The following is a 14,785-nucleotide window of genomic DNA, read 5'->3' as shown; positions in this document are numbered from 1 at the left end:
GTGGACACTCTAACTTGGGTAGGGTCGACAGCTGTCCTTTATGTTTTATCTACCATGGCATCGAACAAAAATGCCACATGCATGTACATGTCTCTGGATTTAAATAACAAGCCAGGAGTCTTTGGGTTTTTAAGAGGGGACATAAAATTGGGACGCGAAGGCGCCACTGTTGACCCCTCAGCTGTCCGAGCTGAGAGACAAATGTGTCCCCACTATAGCCTCAGACATGTCGGGACGTCTGCTGATGTCATAATGGGATGCTAAACAAGGGTGTGGTTTATCAACACACTGTCCGTACAAGAAAAGTCAACTATAAACCTGAGAGAGAGAGAGAGAGAATCGCAGTCTTTATATTGTGAGAACACATACATTACACTCAGCAGTTTAGTGACACTGTTTGCTAGACTCAGCATTTATCTGCAGTCTTGGGGGAATGACTGCAGTGAAATAGTCTATAAATGAATAAGAGGACACTCAAGCCTTGAATGTAAGGACAAGCCCTTCGAAATGTCATGCCTCGAATTCCTGTTTAAATACAAATATTAAGGAGGCTTATAATTCCTGGACAAACTTACTGTACAGAGTCAAATTCTTACAATTATAAGCATGTCCAATTCATAAAAAGTAGGGGCTAACTGGACCATGCTAACCAGCCAAACTTTGATATACATTTTAAGTTTGTCATTTTCAGTTGGTATCTACACTAATTTGAATGTAAAGTAAGCTACTTCCTGTGAATATGTGAGATTTTATTGAAAATTGAAATTATAATTTTGTTCAAAATTCTAAAATATATTAGACTACAATATCCACGCTGAGGTATAATTTTATTTTGACTGTATTTTTGTAATCATCCACTACAAGGAGATGACAAGATCACTCATTAAAAACAGCAAACCCTTGGGGTCCAAATTGGATATTCTGCAGGGAGAACTGAATCTTTAAGTATTAAATTGAAAATTTCCCCATATTGAGAAAACAGAAAAAGAAAATTGACAGAAAATTGTTTTTTAGCCTTTAAAAATAATTTATGATGCACAGCAAGTATTTTTAACCAACTGTACTGAGGTAGTCCCTCAAAATCTTGTTTGTGAGGGGAAAAACAAGAAGTTTTGTAAAGTATGGTAGTTCCCTGAAATATGTGAAACTGAGGAATAACAGCTTGTGTGGCAATTAAGGAGGCAGCCCAAGATGCTTTGAAGTTTGCAAGCTCATGCTCGAGGCATGAAACAGCCTTTATTAAGCAAGAAGGAAAAAAACTAACAATTTCAGTATTAATGCAGATTTCTCAAGCAGCAATCAGTTACTTGGAGGAAGGAAAGAGATTTAGATATGTGACTCTGGACCACAAAACCAGTCTTAAGTAGCACGGGTATATTTGTAGCAGTAGTCAAATTGTATGGGTCAAAATGATCGATTTTTCTCTTATGCTAAAAATCATTAGGATATTAAAGATCATGTTCCATGAATATATTTTGTTAAGTTTCTACTGTAAATATATCAAAACTTAAAAATCACTCTGTCATTTTATGTCTTTACAAATGAAAAAATTTAAAAAATAAATCTGACCTAAATTATTGTATATGATGTACAGAATCTGATCTAAATTAATGACTACAAAGCAATCATATGCTGCAGTAGCACAGTTTGCCAAATAATGTAGATAATGTCTGGTTATAACGATCAGATCTATTCATTTAGTCATTTAGTGAAATCAAAACAGAAAAAAGACTGGAGAATCATAACACAACTTTTGTTTTCTAGAAAAATCTGTAGATTAGTGCTTCCTGCCTGTGAATATAATAGGTGCATAGGCACCAGACAGAGGCAGATTTCTGCAGTAATGCTCTTTTTATGTTTCACAACAACGCTGTTCTCAGCACACCACAGCACAGGCAAATGCAATTATAAAACAATACGCACAGTCTCTATATTTCTCCAACTTCATAAAAAAACACTCAAAATCCATTGAACTAAATGTAATTCTGCAATAAGTAATATAGCATGTCTTATGACAGGTGGTCTGAACTTTAAAATGACTATTATGATGTCTGCTTTATTCATGGATGATATTTCAGACTTACTGGGATTTCGATACTAAGTAGTAAATTCCATTTTAAAAGACTGTAACACACTGCTTTATTTGTCTTATGTTTTGAGATACCTTGTCTCGCACAAACACAGAGCAACCGGCAGGGTGATACAGACATTGATTGTACTTTGCATCTACCAGGCAGAAGGCTTATGACAGGAAGAGTTGGATAATGCAAAAGGCCTAAACTAATCCTGACACAATACGAGTACTAGAGCATGTGGTCTGAGAATGGGTCGTTTCGGTAATTCCTACACTTTTGAGAATTTAGACTGACATGCAAAACAGGAGAATCATTCTTACAAGAGCTTAAAGGTATAAACAGTACAATAAACATCACAACTAGCAGAAGCCTACAAATCTGTTGAACCCAGAACTGTTAAACTCAGGTGTCCCGGTCTGTGACATCTATGTACCCCAGCAAGTGTGTTTTGTATGTGGCTGACAATAGTTTTATGAAAGAAAGAGTTGTAACACTCACGGCTGGATCGGCAGGGGTCACTGTGTATGCTGTCATTCGATTGGTTGCTGGACACAGAAGACACGCTAGCACTGCGGACAAAGCCAAAGGTGGCCAGTCGAGCAGGAGGCAGATGGGAGAGGCCGGGAGCACGCAGTCCAGATTGACCCGGTTTGGGGAGCATAAATTTGGGGGCCACACCCAATACTAGTTTCTTCTGATCCACTGTAAAGCAGAAGACAAATCGTACTATTCCCTCAAACAAATCTCATAACTTCATTAATAGATATCATGGCTTGGAATTACTTTCCACAAAAATCAATCAATCAATCAGTCAATCAATCATGATAATACAAAGTTATGTCATGAAACTCTAGCTAGCGCAGGTTCTATCTCATTCTGATATAATTACATCATTATTCACAAGGCACAGCCAATTGGTTTTAGTTGCATCATCAGCCAATGAGCTTGTTGCTCAACATTCAAATACTCAGCTGGTGTTTGCTGTGGCAGTTTGCAGCGTGCTTCAGAAACCCTCCACCCTCCCCAGCTCCACCTGTATAGATCTGCTATGGGGTAATTTCATGTATGCTATATATGCACGAGTAATTTTATCTTTGTTGTATGCAAAGGAGCATTTGTCTAAAAGAGCACTTTTAAAAAATAACTATCATTATGCATAGATAAATATGTAGTTTGTATACAGCGCATCAATAAAATAACCAATAAAAAGTGAAAGGGTGCAGATATTTTCATGTCACATTTCTCACCATTTTAGCGATGCTTTTCTAAGACTAAATAATCTGAATGGCTGATTTATTAATTTGCACATTTTCCAGGACATGGTGATATTGAATACAACTGACTGGCAAAAGAAGAATAAGGAGGGACTAAACTTAAGATCACATTTAAAAGAGTTCTATCTAAATGTAAGATAATTAAGTTCCAACAGGCTTTGGGGTCTCCGAAGAGATTTGGAAATATTACAAAGCTGTAAGTATGTGACAAGGTATATCCGCAGTCTCCTTGCCATCATGGATCTTACAATTCAAAGAGAAATGGTAAAGCCTGTAAGAATCAATACAGTTCTAGAACCAAAATGACTGCAGTTCATAACCTCAGCTGATAGAATGTCTGTGTGTGGCCATTATGCTAAGAAATGAGTCTGATTCTGGGTACTGGCGGTATAGAGCTGTGCAGATAATCATCTAGATTCATGTCTAGCTATATTTTAAGAAAATGTCTAATACAAATCAATACTGCTTAATTAAACATTGCACATTCTGAAGAAAGTCAACTGACAACTGGGGACTTGGCTTTGAGGGTTTTAGCGCCTACTGACCTGCAGGTTCCTGGTGACAACTTGGGGCCTGAACAGCTGGAGCTGTATAACTGAGGGGTGACGCTGACCTTTGACATGGTAATACCGTCCTGTTCTTAGTAGCAGGCTGTCTGGTGACAGCTCCAAGGCCAAGCTGAGGCCTTAAGGCTCTCGGAAAGCGGAAAACGGCAGCAGCAGCATCATGGGTATTTTGCTGAACCACTCTACCACCCTAAAACCGTAAGAAGCATCTATTGATGTCTTTGTTACCACAAATTTAATAAAGCAGTTGAGCGTTTTAATAAATTAAGCTTACTGCTCATGCTTTCACAAGCACAACACATTTATCTAGAGTTCAGTAGTGCTGTGTTAGAAGCTGAGAGTCTCTGACAGTCCTACCTGTAAATATTGATCTGGCAGTTCCCCGTGGAAACTCTCAGATTTGCCCACCAGTTTATGGGGGACAGTGTGGCTGGGTGGCCTGATCCCAGACACCATCAGTCCTGGAGAGGAGTAGTACCCTGACCTCTGCACTTCCTGACGATACTTGTCATAAAGGATATTAGAGGAGCTCAGCACAGGTGAGCCTCTGGACCCCTCGGCCTTACACTCTTTTGAAGTTGGTGTGCTACTGTAAGGTGTAAGTCTTGGTGGTAGCGTCGATACTTCATAGGGACCTTCAGACATTGGTTTTGCTTGAGGGCTTTTGCGGACATATGTTATGATTTTTGGTCGAACATTTTTGGGCTTTTGAGGTGGAGAAGACTTCTTAGATTCAAATTCTGCTCTAGTGGGTTGTTGAGGAATGGAAGGTTTTGGGAGACTGCTACTACTACTGAGAAAACTTTTACTTGGTTGCCTCAAACCAGTTGTTCCCTTCTGTAAGGTTTCATTTCGTTCCTGACTTGCTTCTCTTGTGCTAATAGGTTTGGCTGGTGATGAAGGTGACTGTTTCCGAGGTGAATAGTTGGTCTTAGGGGATGAAGGGGTCTCAGGGAGAGACGGGCTGCCCCAAGGTCTTCGCCTTTCCAAACTCGATGCACTAGAGCTTCGGGTCTTTTCAAAAGAAGTTTGCTTTTTGTATGGTTGGGGTTCAGAACCACCAGAATGCACAGGTGTATGCTTTGAGGTTAGTTGTGAGGTTTTAAGAGCAATTTTATGAGATTCCTCATCCTGGTATTTGAGTTTATTATTTATATCAACAGCGGAATCATGGGAGTACCTTCTGTTGTGTGAAGAAGACTGTGTGCTGTCTGAGACAAGAGGTTGGCAAGGTTCCTTCTCAGATGATATTGTTTTTAAATTTGGAGCCTTGTCTTCTGTTCCTTGGTACTCCTTTACATGAACTCCAGATTCTCCTAGATTGTCCTGACTGGTACTTCCTGATTCATTAGGGACCTTCTTGATCCTTGCAATGCTACATTCACTCATGCCATTTGTTAGTTGACCTGAGCTCTCATACATTACAAAGTCTTTAGCTGGTTTGTTTTCTTGTGCTTCTAAAAGGGGTTCCTCAGGCAAGGTGGTAGAGTTAAGATTGTGATCAACACTGCCGATGTGTATTGCACTTTTTCCTGCTGGATGATGCATGCCATCAGTATGTACAGAGCTCCGGCTTTTATCTGAAATAGTTAAACAGGACTGTGAGGCAAGGGTAAGGTCTTCAGAGAGAGTTCGGTATGGCCCTGAGGGAGCATGCCACGAATCAGAGCTTTGGGTTCGACCTGCATGGTCCAGGGCACTAGCAAGACTTCCTCCAAGACTAGACATTGTGGAGAGGCAAGAAACAAAAACATCATTTTCTGAGCTAAACTCAGTTCTTGCTATGCTGGTCACCATTTCTTTGCTAGTGGACTGAGGACAAACAGTAGACTCTTGCTCCCTTGAAATGAACTGGGAGAACCTTATGCCATCCTTCAGAGACATTGCTTCGGTCTGCATCATATTGGTGGATAGAGCACCCTTGACATCTCCTTTAGGAATACTGCTCTCTTCGTCATCCTCTAGTTCCTGACTTTCCAGCATCTCAAACTCAGCTAACTCTGGGTCATCACATGGGGAATCTGTCCCCTGGATAATCATCTTCATTTGTTTCTCAGTGTGAGATACCACAGAGGACAGGGTTTCAGTTGCCTCCAAAGTTGTTCCTCCATCTCCTCTTTGGATTTCATTAGCATTGGCATCACCATCTAGGGAATCTTCAGCATGTCTGTTGTTATTCCTGATTTCCTTACAGCCATCTTCAATGTTGGTCCCAAAGGGTCTGGTGTGTTCATCATTCACACTCATGTTTCCTGAAGGTTCATGTGTTCTCAAGCTTTCATGTAGAGTCTCGTTGATCCTCCCTTGAGGTCTGGAGCTCTAACCGCTTTCAAACGTAAAGCTACAGTAAGTATTGGCATCTTTCACACTGTTATATGAGATACCGATTTTGAGAAGATGACATAAGGAGTTGTCTTCAACATGTCAAGGTGGGTAAACAACAACAGATTTAGAAACGCCTTGACATAAAACCTGTAACAGAAATACAAATAAGAAATAATGTAGACATAAACACACACGTTCATGTACAATATTCAAATTTTAAACCCATAAAAAGATTTGACGGTATATGTTTTGAGATCCACAAATCCTCTCTTTGTGCAGAAACTCTTTGTTTACCTTAAAGAGAAATAGTACTATAATTAGGGGCAATTTGGTATCTGATAGTCAATGAATAGAGTATAATAATTTGGTTGATTAGTCTAATTGACTGTTAATTAAGCAATGTCAATTTTCAGGTTATACATTGCATTAGATAATCCTTAATAAAGAATTGTAAGGTGCAAATTTGGTTCTCAAAAAAACTTTTTTTTTTATTAGCACATTCGAAAATGGTTGTGGTGTGAAAATTGAACAGTTTTTTTTTTTTTTTTTCAATTCCTGAAGTATCAAGAGCTTTCATTTCTGGTTACTGTACACTTTTCGGTCCCACTTTATATTAGGTGGCCTTAACTACTATGTACTTACATTTCAATTAATCATTTGGTACAATGCACATATTGTGTACATGCGTGTTTTTACATTGTACTTATATTTTTTAAAATACCTATATGTAATTACATCTGTAATTAATTTCTGTAATTACATTTATATTTACACTGTTGCCCAATCCCTTACACCGTAACCCACCCTTAAACCTACCCATACCACCAAACCTGTCCCTAACCTTACCCGTATCCCACCACAATAGCAGCAAATGTGTTTTGCAATACAATATGACCACAATAAGTACATTGTACTTATTTTTTGATGTAAGTACATAGTAGTTAAGGCCACCTAATATAAAGTGGGACCCACTTTTCTTCTTTGGCATTTCTTTTGCATAATTCTGTGATCTGAGAAAAATTACATCTCCCTTAGCATTGCTACTTTGCTAATTCCTTGGTAAACACAAACACCGGGCATTTTCTCCATGTAAATGACCACATAATTCCTTAAAAGGATTTTATAAAATAAAAAATCCATGGCAAAATACATATTCTAATGCTTCAGTCAAACGGGATTTGGAGTAATATTTTATTCAATCATGAAATTCTTTCATACAGTATTATAAACACTGATAATTCTCCACGCAGTGAAAAAGCACACTCATGCTCAGTTCTCTCTAGCAACAAGAACAGCTCCTACACTCCAGAACTTCAACCGTAGGAGGTCATTCCCTGAGGTAACGGCAGACAAATGTTCTCAACAGAAACATATTTTCCAAGAAATCAGATGCAATAACTGATTTTGTAATAGATAAATAAAAGCTGAACTTCTAAAGTGTCTAAAATAGCAAATGATGTATCTTAATAGATACCATGCTGAAGAAAGACTATTGTCCAACAAGAAGGCAAATTACCTTTATACTATTATATAGTGTAAATTTGACCCTATTACAAATGATATATTTTACCAAAATCTAAACCCCACTAAATGCTGTTTTCATAAACAGATAACAAAAAACAATCCATCACCTAAATCTATCATTAAGACATTTTGCTAGGCTGACTTCTGTCAGTCCAAGGAAAACAAAATATATTTTGTGGATTTATACTTCTTGGCATGGTTCATTTTCTTGACCTACTTTGTGCATCTGATGGTTTTGTGCATCTGCAGTCAATCATTACAGTTCACCTACGATCATAATGATGTCTCGTCATCTTTCTAAGCTTTAAAAAATGTCTGTAATCATTTTATACGAATTAAATACTTGCTTTCCGCATACGTCAAGATCAATAAAAAAAACATACCTTGCTTTTGAAGAATCTGTCACTAATTTAACTATTTTATTGTGTACATGAAATTTATTCAGTAAAGATGAAAGTTACAATAAAACAAAAAAAAAAAAAAAAAAAAAACTGACCTCCATTCCCCAATGACATGCTCATGCTAAATGTTGTGGAATAATTTAAACAGTCGCTGTTGAGCTGTCAGAGACAATGACTAACTGTCATAGACTGATTGTTAATATGAGGGTTTGTCAGTCACATGAGACGAGTCACATCATAGTCAGGTCTGCAGGTCACAGTAACGCAGACAGTATGAAGAGATTTAGAATACGTCTCAAGAGATACCCTGCAACAGATCATCACGACCATGTAGAGTCAGGAGAAGGTAGACAGAAATAGAGAATGAAAACAACCAGTGTCAGAACTAAGCTACTTTGAAAATGCAGCTTGTCAAGCAACAAGCTACTCAAAATTTAAAGGAGCACAAAGCAGAGCAGTTTTTATCAGGTACACAGAAAATAAAATCCACCATTTATGCTGACACTTTTTTAAATATACAATTTTTAGTTTCTCAATTTAATCACAATTTTAAAAACAAGGGTTCTTCAGTTGAAAAGGGTTATTCTGATTATAATTTCCTTCACAATAAGAAAGATTTGGTTCTTAAATAACTGTTTCCCCAAAATGTTTCTTCTATGGCATTGCAAAGGCCCTATTTGGAACCTTTATTTTTAAAACAGTTATGCACAGCAAGATTTAAATAAATATTACATTATTCAGTAAAATTATTGTAATAAATATTATATTGTTTTGTAAATTCAACATGAATGCTTCACAGAATCATTTAATTATTTACACAAACGAAATGAATCTGACATCCAAAAGCTCCACATAAACACTCTCTCATACCAAACACACACTGACCAAACCTTCTACTTGACCTACTTTCACAGAAAAGGCTCAGAAGTCCTCAAGTTAAAATGTTCAAAGACTTCACAGCCCAACACTAGGGAGGGTTAGCTTACAGATAGATATGAACACTAATTATTCTACAGTTTACAGAGTGTGGAGTTTTGATGCACAATGTATTTAACTTTTTTATTCTACCACCAAAATCTAGGAATACATTCTAATAAATTATTAATAAAAACTTTGATGATTGACAGGCCGTTTATTATGACAACATGCACATAAATATGTGACAGAGCACATTTTTATGATGCTTTAGTATGTCTCAAAGCTACTCTTCTGCTTCAACAAAGACTTAAAAGTATCTTCTTTTTCTTCACAAAAAGAGTGCATACTTTTAGGCTGTAGTATAATATAGGCGAATTGGCATGCAGCAGGACTCTGGGTAGAACATGGATAGTTCACCCAAAAATGAAAATTCATCATTTACATTTCTTTTCTTGAACATAAGACAAGATATTTTGAAGAATATGGGGACCAAACTATTTAAGAGGGTGGTGATGGCGCAGTGGATAAGACACATGCCTTTGGTGTGAGAGACCCGGGTTCGAATCCACTGTGAGACACCAATGTGTCCCTGAGCAAGACACTTAACCCCCTAGTTGCTGCAGAGGCGTGCGACCTCTGACCTATGTAAGTCGCTTTGGATAAAAGCGTCAGCTAAATGAATAAATGTAAATGATGGTCCCCACTAACTTCCATTTAAAAAACACACACAAAGGTCAATGGGGAGCAGAAGAAAGAAATTCATACAGGTTCGGAACAACCTGAGGGTGAGTAAATAGTGACAGTCCCTAAATAAATGGGGAACTACCTAAACTTTAAGCCTTTTGTACTGAGTAATGCTTAAGTCTTGGACTTAATAGTGACACTTACTGGCATATTACTTTCTTTAAGTCAGCAGTGCCATAGACAGACCCCATTCACAAGCTTATTCATTACATTTGAAATATTGTGCAACTGAAAGTGTCAGAAAATACGAAAACCACTATAATAAATTTGACTTTTTATGTTAGATGGAAATTGCTTGGGTATTTAGCCATTTTTGTTTCATTTCATTTTTTTACTCAGAAAGTTGCAAAAAAAGGTCTAGATCTATAATAAAGTGCATCAGGTGATTTAGTTTTAGTTACATTATTCTGCAAAGGTTGCATGTTCTTAAAACTATACTGCAATTACAGACATTTAAGATTTCTTGGGATTATAAAAAAAATACATTTTATTTATTTTTAATAAAGGTTGCAAAAGAAAAACATGTCTATGAACCAAAAACTATCTGACTTCCTCATCCTCATTGAGCTAGTGACAAATTTATACATAAGACATTCCTCATATGTTTATATGCTAAATGAAGGCTATAGGACAGAGTTATAAGCAGCTATGAAGCTTAAGTATATTACCAGCCATTAACAGCATCTGGACCGGAGCCTTGCAATTCAATGAATCTCACAGATGATCAAACTAACGCTCTGTGGTTTCTCTCTCATATATTAGTGCGTTATTAGAGGGAACAAAGCACCAGTCAGATGAACTGAAAAAGCCCAATTTAAAATCAGACTCTTATAATGACTGGAGGAATCTCTACACGGCTCAATCAGCGGGGGATGAGGTTTCCTCCTGGCTGATGGATGTCGAGTTGACAATGAACAGATGAGAGAGCACAGCGATGGCTTTGTTTCCACTTTGTTCAAGTGAGAATGCATGATGAATTCCTGCTCTGCACTTCTCTGCGGTGAATTGTGACTTATAACTACAAACCAAGCTTACTATTGTAGAACAACACAGTATATAAAACAGGCCGCACAAGATGTGGTTTTGCAAATGTTTTTTTTTTTTTTTTAAGCTGCAGTCCGTAACTTTTTTGGGTTAAAAAATGATCCGAAATCAATATTTGAGCAAGTACATAACCAGCCAGTGTTCAAAACTACCGCCTTGCTTTAGCACGATTCACAACGTTTAGTTTATAATAATGTTTTCTAATTTGAGCGTTACGGGTAGGTTTCTGCAGGAAATTCAAGCATGGCACTGCGTCATTACTTCACGTCTGTAAACATAAAGACGTTGTCCCGGCTACTAGGCTATCCCATGTGAGGATCCTGCAGGTGCCGCATCGTTTATAGCCTTTTCTCACAGCAGCTGGAATAATTAAATTTATCATTTTGATGGCGGATTGTGATCCAGAAAGGATTATGTGTTTATGAAACACATTTATGAAATTAAATTATATTCCAGTTTTAAATGTGCTTCTGATTAAAGATTACACAAGATTTGTATTTTAAAGAAAACCAGTTCGAAGGGAGCATAGTTTGCTTTTTGGGTTAAAAGAATTTCTTAATATGAAATTCGAATGGCATGACAATTAGATTAGACTGTACAGAAATTGAAATCTACACGCTAATACACACTATACTCATAGTCACACAATGCTGATGTTGTTAATGATAATTCTGCACAGAGCTGCAATTCCAGGTTTTCAAACAGAGATGGCGACAAAGAGGCAAAACTTACCGACTGCAGCTTTAAACTCTAATTTTAACCAGACAGAAGACTAGGACCATGACATTGTGTTTTGCATCATAAGCGCTAAATCTGCGAGGGGGATAAACATAATTTACAGATTTTTTATTGAATTCACGATTAAAGTGCTTTAACAAAAGTTTCACATTCTTTCACTCTTCAAGGAAGACACAAACTGTTCAGTGTTTCTGAACAATTTGGTTGAGTAAATGATACAATGACAGCCACTTGTTTAATTCATGATTTTTTTTTGTAAACAAAGTGAATGGTTCAAATGACTCGCTCATAAACACAGTCTCTTGTCACCACCTACTGGCGTAACATGAATTAACGGAAACTACAGACTAAATGCACGGAATAACAGTTTGTTTGAATGCACGAACACTGTGATACAAACAGTGAAATGTCCCAATACTGTTACCCAGCACGTTTGGAACGCTACTCTGCCAATCAGATTCAAGGCCTGGAACTGTTGTACATGTTGTATAATAAGCACTTTGCCATTTGAATGCAGTGTCTTTAACAACTGCATATAATTAAAAACATATCAGCTTTTTTTAGCAAACATCTATTAGATGAGGTTAACAAAGGCCAAACACAAAACTTGCTGTGTCTATTTATTTACAGGCCAATTTTTTTGTTGTTGTTGTTGTTTCATCCCATTTAGACAGAAGATGGTGCTATACCAGTGTAAATTCTGCAAAGTGCAATATACTTAAAAATGGTCATTTAACACAGCACAGTCACTGTTTTGTAATGAAAATGTTAAGTTTATTATGGGTTAAATTAAATATTGTGCTTCCAATAAATACTTCTTAAAGATATACTATACAATTAAAATTGCATCAATGTGCTGAAACGCAAGTACTTAAGTTTTAAGCTTAAAAAAGTATGTAACTATAAGCTTAGTATTTACTCAGATGTACATTAGCGAGCATATTTAAATACAAATGTTCAGCTTATATATTCTGTACATTTTCTTTTTGCACCTATAATGTTTGACAGAGACCTATAACTCAAAATAGATACAAGCAAAGCTTCCTAAGAGGTCAGTCACTCAATACATGCGATCCCACATGCAGTTTCTCATTGCAGTCTGCAGCATCAGCCCTGCAGTAATTCTGCTGTCCTGATGCCAGAAATACATCACATTGGCAACATTTTTAATGTTCTATCTATCTGTCCGTCCGTCCGTTTGTCAATCTGATGAAAATATGTAGCTATTTTATAAATTGGCAACTTCATTTGAATTCGTGCAATTAGATTTTTACAAAAACAACATCATATTTTTATAAAGCCACCAATTTTCCAAAACACGAAAGTTAGAACAGTATGTATTCATCAATCAATCTCATGACAAAAATGACTATTTTATGAGATAATGATTTTGAATAAATTTATAAAATTTGATTAAATTTTTTAGAAAGCCACCAATTTGCCAAAACATTATTTTTTTTTTATGGATTTCCATGAGAGTGTGTTGATTTATCTGTTTGTCTATCTACACTGTAAAAAAAAATATGATCAGTAAGTTATGGCAACTTTTTGTTTTTACATGACTTTACATGACTCATCAAAATAATTTGAGCAATTTCAACTTTTTTAGAACTTTAATGAAATTCAACTTTATTTTTTTGTATCATGTAAATTCACGTGTAAATTCAGTTTAGTGTAATTTAATCTATCTCTTACAGTATCTGTGCAATTAATCTTCACGAAGCAGTGACTTTTTTACAGTTTAGTGTTAATATGCGAAGTACCTTTAGATTGAGCAAAAGGAAAAGAGAGAGATGGTTGACATGCAGTAAGGACAGACAGTTATCCTCTTGACTGAAGCGGTTTCTGTCGCAGACATGAAGTATAAATAAAACACTCACAGCGTGTTCCTCAAGGCGTCAGCATGAAACCCACAGCCAACGGCCATGAGAGTCTGTCTGTTACTTCCACCTCATTGTTTTTCCTCTTTCATGACATTGTAACACATTCAGAGTGCCACTGGCAGTAATGCGGCCGGCGGCAGGAAGTTCAAGAGGCAAATTGCTGTCATAGTCATTAAGATGCATGAAATTCCCCTCATTTCCCATGATGCATTCAGAGCATGTCCACTGCACCTGTTCACTAATCAACCAGCTAACCTAGAAGGGACCTGGATTAGAGAAACATGTTACATCTGCCTGTCCTTATGTGTCTTTTTAGCCCCTTTTCTCAAGAATCTCCCATATGGAAGCAGCGATTTCCACTCTCAGAGCTACAGTGCTAATTAAATATTAACATCCAAATGAACCCAGAGGCCACGCCTCCTTTCCCCCTCAAACGCAATTCAGCTTTATGTGAGGGGATTTATTGTATATAAATGTTCTTAACTTGATTTAAAGGATTTTGAGTGTTCAGTTGCACAACAGTGTGAAAAAAAATAAAAGTGTGCACTGTGTTCCTGTTTTTTTGTGAGTGGTTATGATGCATACTGTATGTATTTTGCTTGGTGTTGTCTTGAGCAAACATGATCTGCCAACAGAATCAGAATAGCTGACTCAGAACTGATAGGGAAAAAAACTTTGAATTCTTGAATGGCGTACACTTAACAGTTTACGTCGCATGATGCAAGGAAAAATGTATCTAATGAGTTTGTATTTTTGGCATTGCAGGGAATACAGTATTAACTTTATGCTAATTAATCAGCCTGTCGATCAGTTTTCCTGCTTTCCTTTTCAATCTTAATTTCTTTAAAAAAGAAAGGGAAAAAAGTAAAGATTTGTAAAGAAAGAGTTTACATGAACCAAAACACCATTACGGTTTTAAGCCACAATAGGAACATATATCTGCATACTGTACATATTTCCTTATTGGACTTGTACTGCAAAAGGTAAACAGAGAAGACATATTAAAAGAAGCATTTATTCATATTGTCGACTTCAATACTTTTAAAAATTACTATGTTATTACATAATTGATTATTATTAAGCTACATTATGCATTGGTAATGAAATAATATCAATTAACATAGATATAATTGCATAATATGAATAAATATTCCAATAAATATTATGCAAGTAGCATTAAAATTAACCAGATTACAATTATAATATTTTTGTTTTTTTATTAAATATAAGCTCTAACATAAATACACAAGCACAAAAAAACAGATTTACTTAATTTAATCTAATTTTATAATA

At 36.5% G+C, this 14,785-nt stretch overlaps 1 protein-coding gene across 1 annotated transcript in view; it reads right to left on the bottom strand.

The window, feature by feature from the left end:
* LOC306854122 (uncharacterized protein) overlaps nucleotides 1–6,162 on the bottom strand; it is a gene marked incomplete at both ends in the record, with an annotated part of 30,945 nt that extends 24,783 nt beyond the window's left edge. The window contains 3 exons of the mRNA XM_079391954.1: nucleotides 2,574–2,777; nucleotides 3,895–4,105; nucleotides 4,273–6,162. Of these exons, the coding sequence (XP_079248080.1) occupies nucleotides 2,574–2,777; nucleotides 3,895–4,105; nucleotides 4,273–6,162 (2,305 nt within the window). The remainder of the gene's footprint in view (nucleotides 1–2,573; nucleotides 2,778–3,894; nucleotides 4,106–4,272) is intronic.
* Between the last annotated feature and the right edge of the window lie 8,623 nt (nucleotides 6,163–14,785).

The sequence above is a fragment of the Barbus barbus genome (genome assembly GCF_936440315.1).
Source record: "Barbus barbus genome assembly, chromosome: 34".
Classification (NCBI taxonomy): Eukaryota; Metazoa; Chordata; class Actinopteri; order Cypriniformes; family Cyprinidae; genus Barbus; species Barbus barbus.
This window is presented reverse-complemented; position numbering and strand designations above follow the sequence as displayed.